Source organism: Vicia villosa, linkage group LG7, assembly GCF_029867415.1.
Source record: "Vicia villosa cultivar HV-30 ecotype Madison, WI linkage group LG7, Vvil1.0, whole genome shotgun sequence".
Lineage (NCBI taxonomy): Eukaryota > Viridiplantae > Streptophyta > Magnoliopsida > Fabales > Fabaceae > Vicia > Vicia villosa.
In genome coordinates, this window is record NC_081186.1 from 94,934,781 (window position 1) to 94,962,231 (window position 27,451).

General features: G+C 34.1%; 3 protein-coding genes across 7 annotated transcripts; 1 reads left to right on the top strand and 2 right to left on the bottom strand.

Moving 5' to 3' along the window:
* Positions 1-2,138: 2,138 nt before the first annotated feature.
* Positions 2,139-7,434, bottom strand: LOC131615949 (SNF1-related protein kinase regulatory subunit beta-1). The gene is made up of 4 exons (XM_058887145.1): positions 6,941-7,434; positions 3,553-3,731; positions 3,271-3,433; positions 2,139-2,630 (listed from the first exon to the last, which is right to left on the bottom strand). The coding sequence occupies exons 1-4, from the start codon at positions 7,118-7,120 to the stop codon at positions 2,313-2,315; spliced, it is 840 nt and encodes a 279-aa protein (XP_058743128.1). The 5' UTR covers positions 7,121-7,434; the 3' UTR covers positions 2,139-2,312.
* A 7,017-nt stretch (positions 7,435-14,451) lies between these two features.
* On the top strand, positions 14,452-16,817 carry LOC131617865 (dolichol-phosphate mannose synthase subunit 3-like). 2 transcript variants are annotated; one of them, XM_058889130.1, is made up of 4 exons: positions 14,452-14,772; positions 15,505-15,614; positions 15,885-15,992; positions 16,595-16,817. In XM_058889130.1, the coding sequence occupies exons 2-4, from the start codon at positions 15,513-15,515 to the stop codon at positions 16,652-16,654; spliced, it is 270 nt and encodes an 89-aa protein (XP_058745113.1). In that variant the 5' UTR covers positions 14,452-14,772; positions 15,505-15,512; the 3' UTR covers positions 16,655-16,817. The 2 variants fall into 2 exon arrangements, with proteins under 2 accessions (XP_058745113.1, XP_058745112.1); XM_058889129.1 differs by having other exon boundaries at positions 14,453-14,798.
* An 8,023-nt stretch (positions 16,818-24,840) lies between these two features.
* Positions 24,841-27,046, bottom strand: LOC131617866 (ABSCISIC ACID-INSENSITIVE 5-like protein 2). 4 transcript variants are annotated; one of them, XM_058889134.1, is made up of 5 exons: positions 26,738-27,046; positions 26,492-26,535; positions 25,687-26,369; positions 25,492-25,563; positions 24,841-25,378 (listed from the first exon to the last, which is right to left on the bottom strand). In XM_058889134.1, the coding sequence occupies exons 3-5, from the start codon at positions 26,344-26,346 to the stop codon at positions 25,298-25,300; spliced, it is 813 nt and encodes a 270-aa protein (XP_058745117.1). In that variant the 5' UTR covers positions 26,347-26,369; positions 26,492-26,535; positions 26,738-27,046; the 3' UTR covers positions 24,841-25,297. The 4 variants fall into 4 exon arrangements, with proteins under 4 accessions (XP_058745117.1, XP_058745116.1, XP_058745115.1 ...); XM_058889133.1 differs by having other exon boundaries at positions 26,431-26,535; XM_058889132.1 differs by lacking the exon at positions 26,492-26,535.
* Positions 27,047-27,451: the final 405 nt, after the last annotated feature.

Consider the following 27,451-nt stretch of genomic DNA (forward strand, 5'->3'; position numbering starts at 1 on the left):
GACATTAATACTGCTTTCCTCCATGGGGATCGTGAAGATGAAGTCTACATGAAATCCCCACCAGCCATGAAATTACCAACCAACATGGTTTGCAGACTCCGAAAATCCATCTACGGCTTAAAACAGGATAGCCGACAGTGGAACCATAAACTCACCACCACTTTACTAGATATGGGATTCTCACAATCTAAGTCTGATTATTCGCTATTTAGTAAGTTTAATTCTTCATGTTTCACTGTTATTCTTGTCTATGTCGACGATCTTATAGTTGCAGGTACCAATCTATGTGACGTAACCAACATCAAACAAATTCTAGACAATAAGTTTAGCATCAAAGACATGGGCACTCTAAAATATTTCCTGGGATTTGAAATTGCTCACTCTTCCAAAGGGATCTCTCTTTGTAAACGAAAGTACTGTCTTGACTTACTTCAAAGCACCGGTCTCCTTGCTTCTAAACCTGCCTCCAGTCCCATCGAACCTGGCGTCAGACTTGACATAGAATATGAATAACTCCTCCCGGACCCATCCCTCTTCTGCACCATAGTAGGTAAGCTCCTCTATCTCACACACTCTCGCCCTGATATCATTTTTTCTGTGTGCAGGCTCAGCCAATACCTTTCTAAACCTACATAGACACACCTTCAGGAAGCACACCGGATAGTTCGCTACCTCAAAAATGCTCCATCCATGGGATTATACTTCAAAAGAACATCCAAGCTTCATCTTACTGGCTTTTCAGACTCGGATTAGGGCGCATGTCCAACATCTAGAAGATCAACCAAATGCTTCTGTTTCTTCCTTGGAGACAACATCATCAGTTGGAAAACAAAAAAACAAACTGTTGTATCTCGCTCATCATCGAAAGCGGAATACCGTGACTTCAGAATACAACATCCTTCACCTGTCACTCTCTACTGTGACAATCAAAGCACCCTTCAAATTGCCACAAATCCAATCTTTCACGAACGCACAAAACATATCGAAATGGATTGCCACCTTGTTCGTGATAAAACCCAAGACCAAACCATTCATCTCATGCCCATCAATTCTGCCAATCAAGTAGCCGACGTCTTCACGAAATCTCTGCATCCAGGACCCTTTTCCTCCTGTGTTTCCAAACTTGGATTGCTGAACATCCATTCCAGTTTGAGGGAGTGTTAAAATAGATAGGCCTAATAAGCCATAACTCTAAGCCCATTTCCTTTGTAACTCCTTTCTGCTTTTATCTCCATTACTGTTGCCAACGGCTATTTTACTTTCTATTAATAGCCACCACCATTTGTAATCAATATTCAATTTTAATGTGAATAATACCATTTTCAGTTTTCACCTTATCTTCATTATGCTTCCGTATGCAAAACGTTAACATCAATGGCCATCAACGATGTGCACCCACATCTAAAAGATAAATTAGTTGAAAAGGTCTTTCAAGATCTTAACAAACTGGCTTCCAGGGCAGAACGTATCAAACAACACATCCATGAAAGGGAGAAGAAGTCGAGAAAAATACCTTAACGTAGTCTCTGTCATTTGTATGGAAGTATATAATGTTGATATGTTTGTGGATGTCATGAAAAATATATTAGCAGCAAAGATTCGGAAATGGAAAAGCTATCTGTGTCCTACCTTGAAGCTTGGTAAAGGGAACAATACTAAATCATTAGAGGATGAAATAGAATATGTTGTTGACATCATGAAAGCTTACCAAATATTTGATTATATGAAGCAAGTGTATTGGAAACCTGCAACCTCACTAAAAATATGTATTTCAATTGAAAATTCAAGACGACCTTAGGTATTTTAAAGGAATATGAAGCCTTTGTGTCTTCCTAGAATATGCCTTTGTGTTCAATTCCAAATCCAATAATTAAGCAAACCCTTTTCATTCCTATCAAACTCTGGGTGTTGATGTTTGATTGGTCTATAATCCAAAAGGAAATTGGAGCCAAGGTAATTATCATTAGCGCGAAGTTACAATGACGATGTTTGATTGGATTATAAACCAAAAAATAAAAAACATAACTGAGACTAGCACGAAGTTACAAGTTACAATCTTTAACGGAACTGCCCACGTCAAATTTACGACACCTTACTGAAATTTTAATAATTCTCAGTGAAAAGAAAAACACAAAAGATCACTGAAAAACTAAAAGTTTTAATGTATCATGTCAGAACTTTAACACCACATTTTTCGAGCATATCTACAGACACATGACCTTCATATACCACCTAAGGAGGGGAGTATTATTTGAACATTTTTTTACAGACTGAGGCTACAAAATGAAACAACCTTGACAATTGTCGCATATTTATCTCTTGAGAGGTTTGTAAAGGACAACTGTCACATATTTAGACTGGAACCTGTGAGTCAATCCCAGGGCAACAACGGACTTTGAGGCCATATTTTTCTCTATGAAGACATGATTTAGCACAATATGTTGAGGCTTTGAAGAGGGCCCAGAATCAGCATTCTCCATACCTAGGACTGTAAGATGTAGCTGCGAGGGAACAGCCAATGGCTCTTTTGCAAAATCTTCCTCACCTGGATAGGCTTGACCATAACTAGATTCTGGGGAGAGTGGCGCCTCAAACTCAGAGACACCTTCAGGATTTTCTGGCACATAATCCTGCAGAAAATAAGAACATTTGAATCATCATGCCTAAGACAAATCATTTTCATTAAACCGGGATGATGCCTCTTCACCATAATAAAAAAAATCAAGAGCAATCATGGAGGATTCGTGCCTGGGTAAAATGGAATGGGAAATATTTAACAAACATTTATTATAATCACAGGGATTTTCTTCTCCTATTGATTAACAACTTCAAATTCATGATGAGCAAAATAATGAACTCAAAACACTGAAATTTAATTTAACTAGTATTAATTTATTTACTCACTAATTCTTTGACCCTAAAAGCACAAAATCTCGTTAAAATTGGCTTTCTAAAACTTTAGTCAATTAACCAATAGTAGAGTGCAAAATCCAGTGTTTCATCGATTTATATTCATCCTTGATCTATCTATACATGTGACATCAGTCATAATGAAATATGGCACGTTACTCTTTCCTAGCCCCACTCATTAACATAGTTACCCTCCCGCCCACTGCCTGCCACACATTACACACAATCTTACACCAAAAGGAGAAGATCCTCTAGAAGAGTGCAAAAGCACAATTAGGTATCTAGGAAGATGAATTTCATGATGAAAAAGATGCTCTTCACATAACAATAAGATGTTCACAGAAAAAAAAAGATGCATACGTTAACATCAAGAAGATTGCAGACATTCCCCATCTCATCAGCTACATAAGGAAGATCTGGAATATATCTCTGTTCACCATCAACAATGAACCTGTAATGATATATACCTGATGGAAGGACTATAAGAATTGAGTGATCCTTGCCACCTCGCTGCATTGCCTTCCTGCAAGTAATTAAAAGTTACTGATACTAATACTTCATAGAATAATCACAATTGTGGTAACTTTTCATGTCAAATACAATCAAGCCACCAATACTAACAAAAGAGTCATCAAGTCTGACCTGGATGTCCAGTTATCCCAAGATCCCTCCACGGCCACACTGTTACCTCCATAATTCCAAGTGATCATAACAGGGATTCCTTGCTCAGGAGGTTGATGAACAATACCATGAGGCTCATTCTGCCACATTTGATTGAGAAAAGGAGGGCCGTTACCTCTTTGTAATGGAGCTAGAGGAACCTGAAAAGTATAAAAGAAATCCTATGTTTATGTTTTTGGTAATGTTATGTTGCCACCAATATGACCTGCATATTTATTTTCTAAGCAAAAAGGAAAGACCCTAACTAAAGAAATTTAAACTTCAAGGAATGAATTAAAAAAAAATGTGAGCAAGAACAACAATACACACTTTGGAACTACTGCATCCCTTAAAAACAAAAAATTTGAGTCTACAAGTCTAAACTACATGTACATGGTGTTTTAACATCTAAGATCGCAGAAGGCAACCAAAACTAATTTTAGTCTCAATTAATGTTACAGAACAACAAGAAGAAAATCTTGAGAGATCTAAGAGAGAGAATCTGTCTCACTGGTTAAAACCAAGAAAAAAAGAGAATTCCCTTCCCAGGAAATCTATCAATTAAAGCCAACCTATCAACAAGCATATCATAATTTCATACAATGCATTATCAGATCAAATTCTAAAGCAAATAAGTATTCTTGAATAAAAATGCATTCACAATCATGTAATTTAATAGCACATAGCAGATTCTCTCTTCCAAAACTCTGTTCAAAGACGAGGAAAGACTATGATTTCAAAACTTCTTACAGAGAGAAAGGAAACAAAGAAAGTGGGACTTGTTTTTATCTTTGACGCACGTGTATGTCTTGATATTATTCACAGCCTAGTGAATAGCTCTAAAATATATTTAGGTTACAACATTTATTAGTCACTAAATAGGAAATTGTCAGAATTTTTCCCACCTTCATATGAAAATATAACCTGGAATTGTTAGCAAGGACAAGTAGCTATGGTGCAAATTGACACCAATCATTGGATCAGTGGCGGAGCTTGATCGGTATTTTAGAGGAGGCCAAGTATGTAAATAATATATATAACAATATTGCTTTAAATTTACCGAACTAGTTGACAGGTATAGTGGGTAACTTTGCTGTGATTTTGAGCTTAGTGGATTGAGTTCAAACCTTGCGTTCAGCATTTTAGCCATGCATATTAGGTAAATAAACACGCATAGCGTATATATAAATATACATTGATGCTATAAAGTGTATATGTACCAATAAAAAAATTGGTGGCCATTGCATCCCCTGTCATAGCTAAGATCTGCCAATGTTTGGGGTTTTGCCTAGTTAACATGGTGCAAGATATCTCATCAAATCTAACTGTTTTAGGAGGGCATATATCATATTTCCAAATTTGGAATCAAATAGTCAAACTATAGTGATCATGCCAATTGAATTGAATCAGGTGGAATTAAATGGATTTAGATGTGTAGTGATAAGGGCCTAACACAAGGTTGTTGGAAGATGCAGTATAGTAAGAATAAGAAAATGCTATGAGGAGCACCACTGCTCCTTTAAGATACTGTTTTGGATAACAATTTCCACAATGGAAGATAGAAAGTCATTTTGCACATATTGACAGGTTCTTTTAACAGACTAGGAAATTATTTTTGGCTTAACATAGGCCCATAAACCTGAAAATGTGCAGAATATACTCTATTTAACATGAGTGATAACCTTCATATGTGAGACACAAATAAATAAATGCATTAGCAGCACACCTAGGAAAAACCTGCCTGTATATGAAAGATTAAAAAAAAGTATCTGTCCATGTTAAAAGAAATTATGCACATCCAACTGAGGGATGATCACTTGTTTCTAAACAACAACAACCAAGCTTCAACCCACTAAGTGGGATCGGCTACATGGATCAAATTACGCGCTAATGTTCAATCCAAGACCATGTTTCTATCCAATTCATTAATCTCGAGATCTTTCTTAAAAGACTCCCTTATGGTTTTTAAAGATCTTCCTCTACGTCTAGTTGTTTGACTCCTCTCCTTCTAATCTACTCTCCTTACTGCAAAATCTACAGTTTTCTCTCGATATGCCTAAACCACCTAAGCCACTTTCGATTTTTTCTAAACAGAACTAAAAAACAAATTGTTTTGATTAAGCCTTGGGAAAGAAAATACAAAATCATCTAAGCATCTATCAACTTCACAAGAGAGATCCCCAGGAGTGTGGGGGGATAACTTCCAAACAAAACTCATGAACAAAAAAAAATATAGAATTCCAAACATTGATCAGGAATAAAGATGACCTTGGGCAATTTCCAAATGAATGGGATCAATATACAAGGGTCAGGAGAAAAGAAAAGTATATGCAAGTATTGATTTCTATGTCCTTATAATCTTGTGTAAAACTTTTGATATTATATAAGCTTAACAACTTAAAAATATGGCTGATGCTAATTTGTGCCCTTAGGGCACAAGTAAGAGCCAAATGTAGAAATTATGTCTTAAAAGTTGTCCATTCAATTTTTTAAAAGTCACGTTATATTATTCAATGAGAAATTCCCCTTCCAAGATTCCTCAAAACCCTAAATATATAGCCAAGTAGAATAATGTGTGGACATCCTGAATCGCGATGTATTGGTTACAAAACCAAATGCGTACCAACTTAAGAAAAAATTTAAAAAATTGGTGCGGCTTCGGTGCGTACCATACCCGCACCGGGTACCGTACCCGTACCTATGTGTCATAGATTGCAAGGAATCTGCAAAATGATAAACTAACTACAAAAACAGTTAGAATATCACGCACAAGTGTTCTCATAAAACTTCAAACAGCTTAAAGCAACTAATTAACTCCATAGATTTGCACCATTCCGCTTCGCCACTCACGCCTATCTAATCTAGTTTTGGACATACAAATTGCATGCAAGTAGATGAAAAATGGCCACATTAGTTTCTTTTGGACACTCATCACGCTAATTCAATCCAAATCACATTCATCAAGTATACATGATCCATGCAAGCGTCAGCGAATCAATTTTCAATAACAGAATTCGCAGATCTATTCAATTTAACACAGCAAATAATCCACAGCTTAAACTTGGTAATAATCCACTGTTTTAACAAAATTTAACCTATAAGCATTTAATTCAATTCACAAATGATTGTTAGAATTAAATACACTAAACACAGAACAAATAGCAACATAAACAAATCACATATTTAACCTAACGTAATCGAAATTCAACCCAAGCAAATCAAATTCAATTCAACAGTAACGGAAGAAAAAACGTAATGACTAACATTATCGCATATCAAAGATGCAGAAAAGCTGAAAAGCATAAAATCATTGAATAAAAAAACGAAGAACGAAATAGATTGTTATTATTGAGAGAGAGAAATAGAAAACCTGAGGACCGAAGAGGATCGGCGATCTGGACCGGCGAGGACTCTGAGGCGGACTATTCGCCATTGAATCGGAAGAAAAAGCGCGAACCGGAGGGCGAGAATCAGGCGCGTGAGGTTCACGACCAGCGAGATCAGCACCGTCGGAAATGGCTCCATCTTCTCTGCCATTAGCGTTTCCCATGAGAGATTGAAATTCGGGGAAAATACAAAACGCAGGAAATATATTATATATGTGTGATGTTATTGTCGTTTACTGAAAAGGAGAGAAGAATCGCAATGCAGGCGAAGGGGAAGTAAACGACAAATTATGAGAGTATGAAGAAGTGAAAGTGCCGCGAAGAAGAAGAAGAAAACGGTTCCGTTATTCGTCGTTTTATTCTTATCAACTTGTGTATGAGTCTGATCTGACGCTGTGATGTCTTGGACTTTGGAGCGAGAAATTTAGATTACAATAAAAATTAAAAATAAAACCAGAGAGAAAAGAAGAAAAGGGTTTATTTTTTAAAATAAACTTTTTCATTTTTTTTAACTTTTCTGTACTACACAAATGAGTGTTTTTTTCTTCCACGCTCTTTTGTCTTTTAACGGAACTCGCGCTTATCGTCACACTCGCACCTAATTTCTACTATAATTTGATTTGATTTCTAATTAATTAATTGTAATTAAATATTTTATTAACAAAAATTACTCTATACTTTAAAAGCAATATCATATATATATATATATATATATATATATATATATATATATATATATATATATATATATATATATATATATATATATATATAAAGGCTTGAGCCTTGAACTAACACAAATGGAAAGTATGTTTATTATGAGTTTTCTAATGGGTTAGATGTCTAGCTGACAAAATGCAAGATTCGCATGGAGAAATATGACTGACAAGTCAATTTTTTAAGCAGCATATCAAAGGATTTGCACAAACTTTCTGGCTCTTTTTATATTATAAAAATAAAAATGAACAGTTTGTACTTTAACACTCAAATATTGGATGTTCAAAACCGAACTAATAGAAAACTGTTAATTGATCAAAATTAAATTGAAAATTGCAAAAATGGTATTTGATTCGAATTTGTTTGAATCGTGTTTTCACAAAACTGAACGTTTGATTTGATTTGCAGTTTGTATTTTATAAATTGAACCAAACTGCATTATATTAATATATTTGATATTATATTTGATACATTTTTTAGAAATAACTCCGTTCCCACAACTTAACGAGAGACTTTCTAATATTGAATATGATTAGGAGATGTGTTTGAAAATGAAATGGTATGTTTTTAAATCTTTTCATTTGTTTTTAAGTATTAACCTCTTCGATACGATATGTAAGGAGCTCTAATGGAGAATACATGTATATCATGATTTTAATGGAATAGTTTGATGTTGTTATTATTGAGTTTTCTCGTAATAGGAAGTGTTTTCTTGTTGTCTTGTGAGAAAGTGTTGTGTGTTTAAGGTCTAGTATAGGATTGAGTTTTTCTCGGTTGTCCCGTGTGATGGGTAACCTAGTTTTGGTCTAGGTGATGTGGTACTTTGCCATAAATATTTGTAATACACATTGTTATTTTGTTTGAGTTCTTTTGTTATTTGGTTGTAACTTGTACTCATTAACATTGTTATTTATTATTTGATAATGTATGAACGATTAAACATAATGTTATGTTGTACTCTATACGTGTATGTATAGCTCAATAAAAATCTTGTAAAAATCGAACCAACCAAAACCGCATTGGTTTAGATTTGGTTTGGTTTTATTTCTAAATGTTAACCAAACCAAATTGAACAACATATTTTTTTTCTCTTGTGGTTCAGGTGATTTTTATCTCAAAAATCACTCAAACAGCACCGCGAACACCCTTACTCAAAGACAAAAGAATAAACTATCAAAATACTAAATACATGTATAAGGAGCCATTAGTTACAGTTAATATTATAATTGAAGAATTTATGAGTGTTTTAAAATATAATTAATGTATCTTTTGGTCTCTTAACCAATTTAAGGTTTTACATTAGCTCTGATCTAATAATTTTTACATATTAGTCCCTTCAAAACAGTTTTGTGAGATATTGGATCGAACTCTAGTATGGTCAAACGGTAGCTTCTTGGTTTGACAATCCGATAAGATCTTAGCATGTCATCGAAGTTTGTTCATATGTTATAGTCGAAGCCCTACAATGTTGTAGTCGAAGTATGTTCAAGTATGTAGTAGTCGAAATGTTAGGATTATTAGCATGTCGAATTTGGTCTGTTTGTTAAGCCTAATTGTTTAAGTTAGCTTGTTCCCTATGTTAGTTTGTGTAATGGGTCTGTGTGAAAAACCCATTAGTTTAGTTTGTTAGTTTTTTTGTAAATAGCATACTAGTCCTTCATCATTGCACACTGCAAATCCTAATTAGGGTGAGAGAGGTTATTTGTTATTTTGTAACACTTGTAATCTTGTTTTAAAGAGAAAGTAAATAATAGAAGTTTATAACCAATTTCATTGTGTTTTTTTGCTTCCCTCTTTCCTACCCTTGTGGATTTCTTTAGAGTAAAATAAATCTATTATACTTTGTTCTTGGCATTGATTTCTTAACAAATTGGTGCGGTGAGCATGGAGAAGAATGTCGTCAACAAAGTATGAGATTGAAAAGTACACCGGAGTGAACGATTTCGGTCTGTGGCGCTTGAAGATGAAAGCCTACTGGTTCAGCAGGGCTGGTTAGAGGCGTTGAAGGGTTTGCAGTTGATAAAGCTGCAGAAAGAAAGCTAGTTTGTTCCCTTGATGTTATAGAGTTTGTTTCAAGGTGGAGATTTGTGAGATATTAGATCGAACTCTAATATGGTTGAAGGGTAGCTTTTTGGTTTGATAATTCTATAAGATCTTAGCATGATATCAAAGTCTGTTCACATGTTGTAGTCGAAGTATGCTCAAGTATGTTGTAGTCTAAATGCTAAAATTGTTAGCATGTTGAATTGAGTCTATTTGTTAAGCTCAATTATTTAAGTTAGTTGGTTCCCTAAGTTAGCTTGTGTAATGGGTATGTGTGAAAAAATCCATTAGTTTAGTGTGTTAACTTTCTTATAAATAGTATACTAGTCTCTCATCATTACAAAAAAATAAATCTATTATACTTTATTCTTTGCGTCGATTTCACAACAAGTTTCATTAGCCAGCTTAATCCTTTCAGTTAAATATTGAGAAAAATGTTAACTTTTGTATATGTGTCAGTTTATGTGGTATTGTATTATCTAACATGGCTTTTTTGAATAGTTTGAATTTAGTAGTTTTTGTGATGAAATGTTTGATACATCCCAAGCATAGTTTCAATGTCATTTCATTTGATTAAACAAAGTTTAAACACGAAGAGGAGAATAAGAGAAGACAAAGACAAACTTGAGTTTCCCATAATATGAAGAAGAGACGAAAACAAAGACGAACACTAACCTCCATTATTCATTTTCATTCTTGAAAAGGTATGATATGAATACTCACTTCTGAACTTAATAAAAATGTAAACTTTTTTGTTTATGCATTTTCGTCACTTATCCTTCTACCTTGTTTATCTTGAATAGGCCATGGATGAGTGGTTTGAGTGTATCGTGTATCTTAGGGAGAGTTTAATGAGTTTAAAAAATAGGTTGCAACGGGTTATAGTGTGTTTGGCAATGTGACCCAGATTTTTGGAGTTATTTTAAAGTTGAGTGGTGTAAAGGATTTAGGGTACCCAATTGTAGAGAGCATTGAAATTGTGCATTTATACATTCGCTATCCACTATCACAACCTGGTATCATTGAAGAGCTAATCATTTCCCTTAAATAAAATATTATAGGGCTTAATGATAAAGATGAAGAAGTCAATTGTGCAGAAGAGCCAAATGTGAAAGTCAATTGTGTGGAAGAGACAAATAAAGAAATCAACTTTCACTACAACAAATAATAGTTTTTATGACGAAGTTTTCACGTCATCCAAAAAAAATTGAGAATTACATATTTAACAAAATAAAATATGTTTTAATAAACATGTACTTATAAAAAAGTTTTTGATCATCATCTAATAAAAAATCACTACTCTATTATATTATATAAAAATACACGACAGTCACCGATGTACAATTATTTTATATTGACAATGCAATGCAATGCATCCTCAACTTTCTAAAAAATAAAACAAATTCAATTTATATTTTAAAATTGTTTTTGTTCTAAAAAAATAAAACAAATGCAATTTATATTTTGAAATTGTTTGCATTCTAAAATATAAAGAGTTTGGATATGCACTGATAATGTAAGTTTTACACTGTCATCCAATAGAAACAAACAGTCTGTTATGTTATTAAAAAAGATTAAAATAAAAATGTGGTGTAATTAGATATATGGTTGTGATTGGTTGATAGAGTAAAATTATTTTACACATCACCCCTTTTTTTAAAAATAAAACAAATTCAATTCATATTTTAAAATTGTTTTCGTGCAAATCTAATTCTGAAAGTACTCTTGATATCATGCAATCACTAAATCACAATTTACAGCTTCATCATGAAGCTGTATCTTGTAAGCAACATTTTTTTATTATTATTAAAGCAACTATGAAATAACTTGAAGATGAAGATGGTGCGCATTCAAATGATTCAATCAAGAGGTTAAAGATAACTCCAAATCAATCACTATCACATATTGGACTACTTAAAATCAACAAAGTTCTGAAATGAGAGACCACAATGCTAAAATTGACCCCTCACCAAATTGTTTACCATTTAAATACTATGTAGGCCTTATGAAAAGAATTCCATATATAAATTATTATCAACTACAATCAGATTCAGCTGGATGAAGACATATTTTAAGAATGTTTCAATTGTTTATGTTTGCACTTCAAATTGAAGTTTAATTTTAGTGTATTGTGACTGTTAAAAAATTTATGTTAAGTTATTGAAGAACTTGAAAGATTTGTAACTATATATTTACACAAGTTTTAATAAAAAAATTTAAGTTAAGTTAAAACAAAAATAAGCACTTCAACAAAATTACTTGGGCACGTGTCTTGTTGCAAAATCAAGCCATAGAAAATCCTTTATTTTTAACATGTGTCTTGTTGTATATTATTGTATAGGCTAGCACATCTCATGATCTTTTTCCTCTTGGTATCTATTTATACTTTGTAAATGATTCAACAGAATTATATAAGAAAAAACTTTATATTTGACAGGGTATCAAGAGCATAATTTTGGAACTCAAACTGTTTAGAAAAAATGACTGAGTTGACAGAAAAGAACACTTCTGCTAATTTCATTTTGGAGGATCTTGCTACCAAAATGACGAAGGTTCTATCAAAAACTCAATATACATCACAATTACAAATATCTGATTCTTCTAATGTTGTAATCAACATTAAGTTGGACGGATCCAACTATCCCTTTTGGTCACAAGTTATTGAGATGTACATCTCAGACAAGGATAAACTGGGATATATTGGTTGAACCTTTCCTTAATCGTCAGCGAGTGATCTAACACTTCGTAAATGAAGGACTTAGAATGGCGTAGTGAAAGGATGGTGATGAGTTTGATTGAAAATATGAATGTTAATCAATACTCTTTATGGTGGAGTATGATTGTCGGTGAAGACAAAAAAATTAATGTATTATTTTTAGTCAAGGTGGATATTGTTGGAATTGGTTGAAAATATACATGTTGAAGAAGTCTCACACCGCTTAATTTTTTAAAAGAAAAAGGAGTCCAAGGCTATACATAGGATTAAAGTTCTTATAATTCTCACGTCGCTTAGTTTTCTAAAGGAAGAGAGAGTCCAAGGCTATATATAGGATTCAAGTTCTTCATTCATAAACTCACAAGTCAAAAGCACTTTAAGCTTGTATTTGACTTTCTTTGTTCTCTTATACTCTTGTATTAGAGTGTTGTGAGATGTAGTTAAATATTTGTTTTGGGGGTTATGAGTGTACTGGGGTTTGGAGTAGTTAAGGATATATTATGTGTTGTAACAATTTTCACGTAGTGTTATTCTCTGGTTGTCATTCGACAATGACCGTTGTTTTTTCTCCGATTTTAGAGTTTCCATGTTAATCTCTTGTGTTGTTATTATGTTCTTTTATTTTCTCTATGTCGATTTTTCCCAAAAGATGATTACTCAACTCAATGGATCTCTCGCTGGTGGAGAATTTCATTCGCTTTCCAACAACCAAAGAGGTTTGCGACGCCATTGCTACAATGTATTTTGATGGATATGATACGTCTCATGTTTACGACCTTTGAAGTAAGGTAACTCGGATGCGACAAAATGGAGGATCAATTGAAAAATACTACAACAATTTTCAAAAGCTATGGCGAGAGATAGACTTTTGACGTCCTAACCTCACGGAGTTCCCAAAAGATATACATATACTCAATTCTCTATTACATGAGGAAATAGTATATATAGTTTGGATGACAAACTTGATAACATTTGGAGTGACGTTCTCCAACTGAAGTCTTTCCATGCTCAGAACTTCATTCTTCAACTTTAATATCTTCTTCCTTTGCTCCTTAATCTTCAAATCTCTTCCATCAACAACTTCATCACCTACGCACTTGAAAAAATTGCATCCCTTCTCCATGTGATTCCTATAATTCCTACAGCCCCAGAACTTTTTCTCTACATTAACACTATTCAGATCTGTAACCGTGCGCATCACACACTCTTCTTGGCACCAACAATCGATCCTTTTGTTTCTTATCACAACAAACCCAGATGACCCACAACTCTGTGTGTTTGATTTTGAGTAGTTATTGGAGTTCATGGACATCTTCACACACTCGATTTCGTGGACACTGGAGAAAGGAAGAAGAATAAGAGATGAAGGAGATGAATGTCGAAGGAGAAGAAGCACAACTTTGCCCTAAAACGTGAAAATGGAGTCTGATAAGTGGTAACATGGTAATACTATAATGCACTATGCCGAGTCACAAATTAAAAAATCCTTGTTGGCAATGCCAGATCATCAAACATAACGTTTTCACACAAAAATTAACGGAATGGATCAACATTGGTAACAAAAGTTTTCTTAAAGGCCTTAATTGTAACGTTTATTACATAAGGGACCAAAGTGTAAACAGAAATTAAGTTATGGGACTTCAGGACTAAATAAGCCTTAAATAATCGAAGGAAACGTTGGTTAGATTATATCCAATGGTCACTTATCAATTATGACACTAAAGAAATGGCAGTAAAAAGAAAAGCATGGGATCCGTTTCTCCATAAGTCCGTTTCTCTCTTACACATAATAGTAGAGTTGTCAAAATTGGTCGAAGTCCATGGAGAGACCCATCGAACCCAAAAAAAGTTAGAGCTTGGGCCTTATTTTTTGAACGTATTTATTTCCGGACTTTTTTTAGCCTGGTCCGAAAAATCCCCAAAAGATATGGGCCAGCACGTTTGGGTTTGGGCTATGGGTAGCCCGTCAGCCCGAAAAAACTGTTACTCGATTTCGTGAATACCATAGTTGATGAAAGTGATTGTGAACATAGTCAACATACCATTGTTGAGACTCTGATTTCGTGATTTGGTTGCTCTGATACAAATGTAATAAGATAAACTGCAGCGTCTGATTTATAAATTTTGCAGCCATAAGAAATTGTCAATATTACGCCGCCCTCTCATCTCCGCCACTGCTCGTACATCCATCTCCTGCCTCGTCCCAGAACCAGATCGCCCCTCCCCTCTCTTAACTTCACACCAATCCGACTCCATCGCGACCACCTCCTGGCTCCGACTTACCATCACCACACCCGCTCTCCAACAACATACAACTCTCAGTTCTCTCATTTCTTCCTGGTAGCAACTTGCTTTGCGCCACCCAGGTATCACACATCTCATAGCTTTTAACAAAACCCTAGATGTATCAATGTATCCTTGTGATTCTGAATTTGATGGAATGCTCTTTTCTTAAGGCCTTTCATATATATACATAATATTTCTGTTAGCAATTGCCTAGTTCCAGAAACGTGTGATTTTAGGTGATAGGGTTTGTTCCAGAAACTTCCAAGTGATGTTGGGAAATTGCGCAAGGGTTTTGAGTTCTGTCGAGCTGTGAAATGAATTTAATGGTGACCCCTCCTGATGGAAGTACAAAATAGTTTATTTACTTCAGTTTGCATGTATAATGAGTGATGTTTCAATTGATTATTTATAGAGATTGGAGACGCTGTGATGTACCAGTTGTTAACCCATTTTAACTTCAAGGCAATATAATTATAATCCTTTTGATTGATGCATTTGCTATGTGATGTGATAGATGTATGTTATGAGTTGGATTCCATGATCGAATTTAACGGGTTTCTATTTTTTCTTTTACATTTATTTTCTTTTTCATAATACCTACCTTCATGCTCCTGATTTTTAGGAGCCTGTGTCTTTTGGGTCAAGCTTGTACAATATAAGTTTCTTTGTAGAAACGAATTTAAGAGCTTGTTAAGATTTAAATTCTTCAGCGTCTTTGATCTGTAGTGAGTCTTATACTTTGCATTTGATCAGTTGATAAATATGAGTTTATTCATTTGATTTCAGATTCATAAATGAAGCATATTGTTAAGATTTTGACGTTGGTAATTGCCATCACTGCTTTATGGATTGGCCTTCTACAAACTTCTATCATTCCACAAAGTCATACTTGGTTGGTAGGTTTCATGTCACACACGTACTTTACTTTTTAATTGATTTTTAGTACGATATTGTTTTTGGGAGGGAAATCTTTTCTGTTTCCTAAGCTATTACGCAATACACCTCAATGAGGACTTTAAAAGGGGGTTGCTGGGAGATGGATTCTAACTTAAGCCGTACAGGAAAAGTTTTTTGATCATTTGCAGCCTAACCAAACCTTTCAATGCTTTTTTATGTTTTGATAGAACTATAAACCTCATATTGCTAACAACCATTCTTGTATGCAGCTACCAATCTATTTTGTCGTGTCTTTAGGATGTTACGGTCTATTAATGGTTGGAGTTGGTCTGATGAATTTTCCTACATGTCCTCAGGAAGCTCTGTTGTTGCAAAAGGTATTTCTACCTCTGCATTAGTGATTGCATTGTTATATACTTAATTAAATGCTGTGCTATTTATAATTCATATGGAATATGTATGTTTGTAGATGTGAGCACGTAGAGTTTACTCTTCTACAATTGTTTAAAATAGTTTCAGGATTGAAATGTTAGACCTCTCATTAAGGAAAACTGACTGTTATGTTGACTTGTTTGTATTGACAATGGGATAGGAATAGAAGGGGTACATAAATGTTGTGGTGGAAAAAATAACACATGTTTTCAAATCATGTTGCATAAACTAGGTAATCCCTGGTAGCAGGCAACTCCTTGAGGTCCAGAATTGATAGTGTTTTGTCTCCAATATCCTTTCCCCCTTCCCTCATACTGAACATTTCGATCAGATAATTTTATTGCAAAATCTGGACTTGACATATGACTACTCTTGCAAATGCAATGCGTAAGGAACTTTGGGTTTCAATAAATTTTCGTTTGTGGACCTAGTTTATGATTCAAATCCTTTTTATTGTATCCTGCAAAAATATATTTCAAATTCTGAAAAGCCTTTTGTCTGTCGAAGAATGCCAAAGAATGTTGCTTATTTTGTTACTTCTTTTCAGGATGTTGTTGAGGCCAAGGAATATTTGAAGCAAAGAGGAGTTGATGTTAGCACCAGCTGAAGTGGTCTATAGATCTTCTCTGAAGTTTAGAATTAGCTGCTACCAGCAATTAATTATCTGATTCAGAGTTGGAAAGGATTTTTGGCATTTTACCTTGTACTCAATAGTAATGTACAGGCAGTTTTGAATTTTCACTAATGTATGCATACTCTTTCTGTTACAATCAGTTGTTTCTTTCTTCTATTAATAATTTTTGGTAACACACTTAGATTAAATCATTATAATACCTAAGATTGGCTCTCAAGTCTTAATAGCCATGTTTAGTGTCAACTACAATCTCAAGTTGTTTGCATCAGATTCGTTATTTAGCTCTGTAACCCACATACTTAATATGCAAGCTTAAAAAAAATCAATATCATTGTCCTAGTGGCCTAAACTGAATTGCATTGTTTAACTCATCTAATTTGAGTGATCAATTTTTTTCACAAATGAACTGTGGCAACAAATCTCATTAATATTGCAGGCATGTTTATTTTAGTGTTTTAGTTTTAAAAAAATAAATTTTTATTTGTATTTTTAAAAATGGATTTTCTAACATTGTTTTTTAAAATATTATAAGTTTTTTTATTAGTTTTTTTGTTAAAATTGAAATATTAATTTTGGCACTCTAAAATAAACATATATTATTGAAGATCAAAATAAAGTCGAAATCACAATTTTTCCAAAAAGTTATTTCAAAAATTATTTTAAATAACATAAAAATTAAGTAATTTTTTTTTTTAGATTTTGATATCTAATTTTTTTTAATAAATTAATAAAATAATATTTTAAGAATAATTGTTTAAACTAAATTTTTATTTGAAATTTTTGAAAAAGATTTTTTTTTTGTAAATTCTTCTAATCAAAGATTATGTAACACTAAAAATTAGAAAATTTCTTTGCCAACCTCCCAACCTTCTAGTTAACCTCTGGTGAAAAACCCAAACTACCCCTGACTTCGGAAATGAACTTCCGAACTGCATAAAAAAGGTGTTTTCGGAAGTTCATCTCCGAAAGCGCCTTTTTTTTAAAAAAAAATTGTCTCATTTCGGAAGTTCATTTCCGAAAACAGCATTTCGGAAATGAACTTCCGAAACAATGCGCGTTCTGCAGATTAAGCAGAACACTCCCCCTCCCCCATTCATTTACCCTAATCCAACATCAAACAACACCAAAGGCGAAATTTTGTTAAAAGACTTCCAAGGCAACATCAAAGGCTCCAACAAGCTTCCTATACTACATTAAAAAGCACTCCAACCTCTTCAATCGGTAAGCATTATGAGTGTTAGATCTATGCTTAAAATTGATATTAGGGTGTTTACAAATAGGAAAATATGTATTAGGTTAGGTTGGTACTGGTATTTAGGATGTTTAGAATGTGTAGACATAGGTTTAAAGTTTGATTTTGGGGTCTGCCATTGTAGGTTGCAGAAAAGCTCTGCGCAGGGGTGTTTCGGAAGTTCATTTCCGAAAACACCTCCATCCCAGTTTCGGAAATGAACTTCCGAACTGTATCAGAAGTGCATTTTTTTTTTTGTTTTTTCATTTGTCTCGCATGTCAGGCAACCAACCAGCACGCATCAGACAGGGCAGGGAGTCCCAGACTGCGTCGGCAAGACGCGAGCGGGCGGCGGCGCAGCTGGCGTCGACAAGCGGGCGGGGCCGGGGACGCCGTGTGCACGTTCCACAGGACTTGGTGGAGAGTTCATCTGCTTCAGGCTCTAGGAGTAGGCTGGCTCGGGTATCTTCTTCCCGCCAGCGAGAGGAGGAGGATGAGGATGAGGAGGAGGAGGAGGTCATACCGGATGTTGACCCTCCAGTCGGGGAGGAGGAGGAGCAGGAGGTGGATAGCTATCCGTGGAGCGGGGCGGTCCAGAGGCAGTCGCCGTGATGGAGATGATCGTCACTGATGCGGACCGTGCGGCGACATACAGGCGGCAGAGGAGGTCTCAGGGGGAGAGGTTTAGGCACACCCAGTAGTGGTCGGGTTTATATATTTTTTGTTATCGGATTGTATCTTTAGCACACTATTTTTATTTTTTTCGGTTTGTATATATTATTTTCATCGGATTAGTATTTTTTTTTGTTTATTTATCATATTAGTATTTTCAGTTTATCTATTGCTTATTTTATTTGGCGTTTGCGTTTAATTAAAATGCGAGACTGTTATGAAAAAACATTAAAAAAAAACACAGTTTCTGCATAATTCGGAAGTTCATTTCCGAAGACACCCCCCATGAGGTGTTTTCGGAAGTTCATCTCCGAAGGCACCCCCCATGGGGTGTTTTCGGAGATGCACTTCCGAATTAAGGAAATTTTTTAAAATAAAAAAGCGCTTCGGAAGTTCATTTCCGAAGCAGGGGTATTTTGGGATTTTCGCTGGGGGTGACCCCCATAGGGAGGTGGCCAAAGAAAAAACCAAAAATTATGGGGGAATTCTTATTTCCCCATTGTCCAAAGAAATACCTTTTGAAATTCCGATTTTGTCCCCTAAAATCGGAAGTATATTCCGATGCGCACCTTTTTTAAGTTGCATTTACGTAAAATCAGAAATGCACTTCCGGTATAAAGCAGAAATGTATTTCCAGTTTCTATGCATGTGTGAAAATTTGTTTGTTTTCTCATAAGCCACCACGTGTTCTTAACCATCCAAAAGGTGCGTATTTGTCACCGCTAGTGTTGTCATAGCTATCTTTTCTGCAGAATCCTTTGTTATGACAGGTGCAATCATGATGATTTTCCTGGTTTTGTGTTCTGAGGGTTCCCTAATGCTACAATATAGTTTGCTAGAATCATGAAACCACCATATTTGTTGCCTTTGAACAGTGATGGATTTCGTAGTTTGGTGTGGTTTTGATTACTTCATATTTTGGTGTCTCAATACCAATTTTTCTAAATACCATACCCATCAAGGATTGAGAATGAATGAGATGAAAGTTGAAAGATGTAGGTAGGAGATTTTGATGACTTGTTGGCGTGGTTGTGAGCCCTTTATATATTTCTGGTTATGAACACGGGGTGGCTTATGAGGAAACAAACAAATTTTCACACTTTAAATGCATAGAAATCGGAAATACATTTTCGATTTTATATCGGAAGTGCATTTCCTGTTTAAATTTTAACGTAAAATAAGGGCGAATCTCAAAAATGAATGAAATATGTGTGAGGGGTGCGAACTGGAAATATATTTCCGGTTTTTAGGGGCATTTTTGGAATATCGCGTGGTACGCTGGAAAAGTAAGGGGTAGAATAAAAAATCACCAAAATTATTTTAAAAAGGGGCAAATAAATTGATCCTTTGTAAGGTTAATGGATTTGTTGTCAAACTTTGAGGATTTAACATGTCATCTCCAAAATTATATCTCGCACCTCCTAATGATGGATGATATTACTTTTATGTTCTTATTAAATTATTTTGGAATTTATTTTCGTGTTTATCGGAAATTTTTTAAAAAAATTGGATTTTTTCATTTTCGATAAATTTTTTTAAAATTATTGAAATTTTTTGAATTTTCATGTAAATTACAACATTTTTCAAAATTTACCGAAATTTCTAATAGTATTAAATTTTTAAAAAAAAATTTATATCGAAAATTTCGTTTTTGTCACCCCTCAAATTTCTTCATGGTCAATTTGAAAATCAAGCAAAAATGAGAAATGTCATATACAACTCATAGAGTGATATCTTAAATACTCTCAAACTTGTTGTGGACGATTCTACAAGGTTTGCAATTCTAAGTGAAGTGTTGTGCACTTCGAAACATCACTCCACAAGCTTTAAAATACAAAATTACATTAGACGATTTTCTTTCACATTAGTAACCATATTAAAAGACGCGAATTTATATATATATATATATATATATATATATATATATATATATATATATATATATATATATATATATATATATATAAAAAAACATTAGGTAAGCTTGAAAAAAATCATGTTCATCTCATTAATGTCTGACACTTATAATAGAGGAAACGGGCATAAAATTTTAGTCTATCCCGCAAAAAATTATGAGGCGTTTTCGTTTTACCACCCATACATAATACAAGTTGATTTTTATGCTATGCTAGATGATATGACATGCACGAGCGAAACAACATGATTGATGCATGATAATGTCTTAATGTGGTGACTATCTCTGTAACACCCTTCTACCCAATATATACATTGCGAGTAATTTTAAATCATTTTACTAAAATACAAGCATCAACAAGAGTGTCACATCGTCATGAAACATCATATCTAAATCATCCTGCTCCGTAACACGGGTTCTCCATATAATAACAATTAACTTTCTTTTGAAACATCGACATAAGATCAAATATCATGCAGCGAAATCTCATCATTAAAATAAAATACCAATTATCAATTCACGTTTTATTACTCGTGATTTACATCTCAAAATCGACTTCAAACCATTAAAGGGTAACTCATAGAATCTTGTTCTCAAACAATTAAAGTATTCAAACCATATGATCTCAACCTGATGTTACATATCAGAGCAAGATCCTTTATTCAACAGAAAAAGTAAACAACTATGGAGCTATCCTTACTACTTAATAAGCTAGTCCTGATCACCCACGCATTATCCACCTGGAGGTAACATTCAAACAAAAAGGATGAGTAAATCATAATCATTATAGAAAGCATAAGTAATAGATATAGCAGTCATAGCATAAGGACAACAACAACACGGTATCATCTATTACATTTATAGCAAATCAATAATCTCTAATTTTTCACATCAAACACTCCAACTCAAGAATCACATCAAGGATTATGCAATGCCACAATTAATGAGATGCAACATCAATATATTCATGCATGTGGTACCAATTCATCAACACTTATAACAAAGTCATCTTCCTCTAAAGATCCCCAATATAAGATCGATTCCCGCTTGGAACCAGAGCACATCACAAAATACAAAATATTAATTAATAATTTATTTATAAAAATGACGTGGATAATAAAAAATTAATATGTTTAATGTCACAACTCACATCATCAAAAAATTGTCACATATTCTTAAAATTGTGTCAGGCCTAATTAGCTATTTAGACAGAGCGCACAACAGCGTGTTCACTGCTCTGTAATGCCAGCCTCATGTGATTCCCTCCATTCTAGTGACCAAGAGATATGGGGCTTCGCCCAAACCCCATGCTTGTTATGTTATATTTTATGACAGAATTAGCATGTTTTCAAAAACAATTTAAAAAAATTAAATTAGCAAATAAATTTATGCTAATTTTAATGAAAAAAGATTCTTTTTAAAATGAAATGGGCCTTTTGTGATGGAAGAAAAACAATGTTAAAAAATTAAATTAGCTAACAATTTAAATCTAACAATTCTAATTCTATTTTTTTTTTATGAAAAGAATTTCTTTTTAAAATGAAATGGGTTTTTTGTAATGGAAGAAAAACAATTTAAAAAAATTAAATTAGTAAACAGATTATTTTTTATTTTCTTTTAAATGTAAAATAATTTAGAAAATGATTTTTTAAAAAAACAAAAGTAATTTGTTGTTAAAGGCCCATAGAAAAAGTGATGGTTCAATGTGCCAGGCCCAACTAGCTATTTGGACAGAGAGTACAGCAGCCTGTAATCCCTCCACTATCAAGAGCAGGAGGTGTTCACTGCTCTGTGAAGCCAGCCTCATGCGGTTCCCTCCGTTCTAGTGACCAGGAGATCTGGGCCTTCGCCCAAACCCCAAGGCCCAACTCTCAACTTGGAGCGGGCAGCCATTATAGTGCACAACTCAATCCAGCACGCTGGGCCAAAGCCATGTTCCATCACATTATTGCCCCCACTTGGGTCACAAGTTGTAGTTACTCAACTCGGCGATTCGTCTTCTATGTCTGGTGTTTATAAACTCAATGTTTCTTGATACTATTTCCGATGTGGGATTTATAACAGAGTTGCTGCTACATTCTTATGTCTCAAACATCATCATCATCACAATCACTTCTATTGAATCCAATTAATGGTCCTTGTGCTTGACACAGCTTCCATGAGAAATAGAGAGAGATGGATGGAGAATGAATGATAAGCTTCCTTGAAACAGCTTCCAAATTTAATTAATACTTACATGAATTTACTCTTTTGTTAGATGCATTTGATACCGAGCAACTTGTCGATACACTGGAGAAACTTTTGTAGCAGTGATGTCCTTTGCTATTGGGACTATAGCATATTATATATATGGTTTAGTGAGTTTTCACATCTTGTGTATATTTGTTTGAATCTCCCTTTGGGATGTATTGCTGTTGTGGAGAACATCAAATGATAACCAATGTTGTGAATAGCGGATAGTAAAAAGTAAATTTGGTATGCTATAATGTTTCAACAGCCTGCCACAATATGATGACATTAGCATATAGCACAATTTATAGTAATTTGTTTCAATTCTGTTTCCCTATAGCCGATTGCAAATTTTAATGTGTTTGTTTGTGTAAGAAATAACCTTATTGATTCTGGGGAATGGTTGCAGGGAGCATTCAAGAATGACATTGATAGCTGATGGACCAAAACTGAAAGGACAAACAATCCTCACAGCAATGCTTTTAATTTAAGTTGACTAAGGGGATCTAAGACTGTTTTATATGCAAGTTAAGATAGGTTCCAAGTTTTATCTAAAGTTCTGTTCACTTTATTCTTCATCAGAGGGTTTGTTGTATTTTTTGGATGGACCATGGTTGTTTATGGGTCTTGTGACCATGGTGTACATGTGCTTTGGTCTTGAGAAGTTGAAAGATCAGGACGTCTATTCTTTGCCCTCTTTTACCGCAAAGGATGATATTACTGCCATTTTAGGTGTTTATCACAATGTTCCCTCATCATTTTCTTTTATTATACTGCAACTGACATGACAGGTATCAAACTCTCTGCTGCTTAAATTTTTATAAATGTTTGCTTTTACATATTAATGTACTCATCTAAGCTTACCAAAATATCTATAGACTTTTTAGTTACCCTTGAAATGCAGGCATTTATTATTATGGTTAGCATAGCATATGGTGGAAAAGTAAGAGTTTCACTCTTCAATGAACCAATAATTTCATTGTTTCAAATTCTTGTTTGTAGAAAGGGACAACATGCATCTATCAGTGCATATCTTCCACTATCTGAACTTACAACACAAACACACTCATACTTATTAAGCTGCTGTAAAGAATTTGTTATGTGTCTGTTTTTCATGGTAGAAAGTTAGCATACTCGCTTCTAAGCAGGGCAGTGCTATCTTAGAGCAATACTAGCTTCTCTAATTCTTAGAGCCTTTTACAAGATTAAGGATGCTATATTTTTTAGTGTGGAATTGCACTATCTGACTGCCTGTATGTGAGCAGATTTAGTCGAACCACATTCTTGGTTTTTAGTCGAACCGCAGATATCCGACATTACAAAGTTCCAACGGATGAAAATTCATGTACTAGAGGTTGCTATACTGTATGGTAAAGCAAAGCAATTGAGACCAATAAAGATTTTTTTGGATTGTGACACTTTTCTCTATTGATTTTGTTCAACATATATGTAGAAGTTCTTCATCACCTCAAGTTTTTATTAATGTGAAAGTAATTGGGAAAAGATCAAAATGCATACAATTGATATATAAAATTATTCTCTCTTTTACATTTATACACCGATTAAAGAAAGAAAACAAAAAAGATATTTAACGAAGAATAATTTTATTCACAATCACGTGCATGCATTCATATAAATTTAATTTTGATACACCGTCAGCGTAATTATTAATATTTTCAAATTTTCAAAATGTTAAGTTGCTCTCAACATTTGTGCATGATATCATGAATAAGTTGTTAGGGCGGCCTTTCAAGATAGAAATATCAACCATGTATAAGTTGTTAGGGCGGCCTTTCAAAATAGAAATATCAACCATGTATTCGAGAGTAATTGATTTGGCCTCTTATGGCCTTTCGAGATAGAAATATCAACCTTATGTCAATTTAAGTTTATCAACCATGTATCCGAGAGTAATTGATTTGGCCTCTTATATCAGTTTAAGTTTCATCGTGTCAAAGTTGTTAGTGCAGCCTTTCGAGATAAAGATATCAATCGTGTTTGACGCAACATAAAATTATTCTTTTTTATACTTTTATATTTATGCTGGCTGAAGAAAAAAAACACTGTAAAAAATCATGTCTCAATAGTGACATAATTTTGTAAAAACATCCATATCATAAACTAATTCTTCTTTTGCTATTTCATTTTTCCATAAAGTTTCTTTCTCTACACAGCACACAACTTTTCCACAACTGAACCATATAGTATAACTAAGATCAAACCTATTACAAACCTGCAGTTTTAAAATACTCTAATAACACCTACTTAGTTTCACTTGCTTTGGAAGTTAATCACCTTTTTCAAGAACTAGATTCCCTAATAATCCCCGCAGCTTACAAAGACAATCTTCATTCTCACACAAACAGGCAACACTTCCGCCAAGAAACTCTATGAACATCCAACCTTAGCTAATATGTACCCTTTAGTTAGTTAAATATAGACGTCGATTGAACGAAAGCACGCCAGGGGCAGCAACACTTTGCAATGAAGTTATGCTCTATTTATCACGAACAATTCAACATAAAGCCGTGAACATAAGGAGCTAGGAAACTTCATTGTTGGTCGCTTGTCAGAAAAGGGCGGAACTTATTCTTCGAAGACGATATCTTGGTTCCTGTGATGGTTCTGGTGGTAGCCCCTGCTCGAACTCCTGCATGAGGGAAAGAATTCATTACAGTATAATCAGAAATTTGTGGTTGCGTCGTGAAATGGCTCAAAAATCGTTGCAATAATTAAGGATGCTAAATCTTATAGTCGAGTAACCTTCTCTTTCTTGAGCTGTATATTTACTTCTTCTAGTCGAGTAACCTTGGTAACCAGTTCATTATGGTAAGCCTGAACAATCAAACATTTATAAGCTACAAAACAAATGATATTTCGGCTACGCAAATGAAGAAGGGACCAATACAATCAATTTCTTTAAAGCTTATTACTTAACATAACGCGTAAAGGTTAAACCTGTTTTCTCGCCCGTGATCGCGCGGCAGATTCCCTATTCTTGATTTTCCTTTTCAGCCTCCTTTCGAGAGCCTTCTCATATGCATCCGAGGTATCCCTTCTGCGACCTGGTTTCGCGTCTGACATACTACTAATAGAAGAAGACGATAACAAGCCTGTTTTCTGTTGAAAACTCTGAGGAATAACTGCATCCATTGAATCCAACCCCGCTGTCGAACTATCAGAAGCTCCCGCGAAAAGCCCCGCTTGCACTAAAAAATCTTCCAATGTCGTATCACCAAGAGTCATTTCTCTATCCACAATCTTCTCGTCGTCGCCATACTGTTTCTTCTGACCATGCTGGATTTCTCTCCATACATCATCCACCGTCTTCCCACTCAAAGCCCGAGCCAACGTCATACTAGCCTGACGTTGAAGAGAACATGACGAAGAAGAAACGTGCTCCCTCTCTATCCCTACAACATTATTCCCTTCCGCAGTCCATACATTCTGAAGAAGCTCGTCGAGATTCATGCTCCCTAACGGCTTCCCCAAATCTCCGAGTAAATTGTTAACCTCATCAAGAGTAAGACCATACCATGAATTTTGTTTAACTAACTGATTAGCCGGTAAACAAGACTGTTGCCCATTACTTTGAGAACCCATTGTTTGAATCCCCATTCAACACTCTTTCAACCCAAAACCTGTCATAATCATTGCTTAATCAAAATCACTGACCATAGAATCAAAAACCCTAGAACTTACTTTCCCTAAAAATCACCAAATCATTGACTAAATTCTTCACTCATAAAACAAATTTCCATACTTTTTCCAATAAACCTAACACTCCAATCCAACCTTATAGAACTCCTGAAACATAAATTGCAAAAAAAACAAAAATCACTCACATTGAACAATTTAACTCAAACTTTTCATTTTTTTTCACACCAAGTTTTAACCTTTTTGGGAAATATCACAAATCATGATCAACCCCATTAATCAAACTCCTCATGAGGCAAAAATCACAGAAATTCATCAACAGAAAAGAGAAAAAGGTTAATTGATTAATTACCTGAAGGAGAAAAATAGGATCTGAGACGAGTAAAAGGTAAGAAATCCCCAAAATCTGAACAAGTTAAAGGAAGAAACCCATCAAAGTATGCATTTTTTTTAAATCAAACTGGAATTCGACCAAATCAAGTGATTGTTTGAAGCAAAAAGTTAGTAGTATGTTGAAATTGGACAGGAACGTTGGAGTTTGATGATTGTTTGTTGTGTCTGATCAGAAATGAGATTAGTGTTGGATTTGGAATGGGTTGGACAATGTTGAAAGCGACAGTGTTTGCCTAGTTCTAGTTGAAATGGAATTGTATGCATTGAAGAAATTGATTTTTCACTTTTTTAGATATAAAAAAAAACGAGTTTATAATTGATTTTAATATTTTGAATTTTTTTTAAAAATAATTGATTTTTTTCTGAATTTATAATAATTTAAATTATAAATTTTAACTTTGAAATTAATTTTTAAATTTAATTTTATAATGCAATGGATATACATTGACATTTGATAAAAATTGTCACTCATTTGAGATATTTTAAAATTTTAAGTATACATTAAAAATCAGTACATATCTTTTTTTTTTCTTTTAATTTTATTGTTAAGAAAAGGTAAAAGAGAGAAATGAACATGTATATGCACTCAAAGAAAAAATAAAAAATGACAATTTCTCGTCTCGTCCTATGATTCTCTTATGTATTATCGAATTGACTAAATTATTCTCGTTCT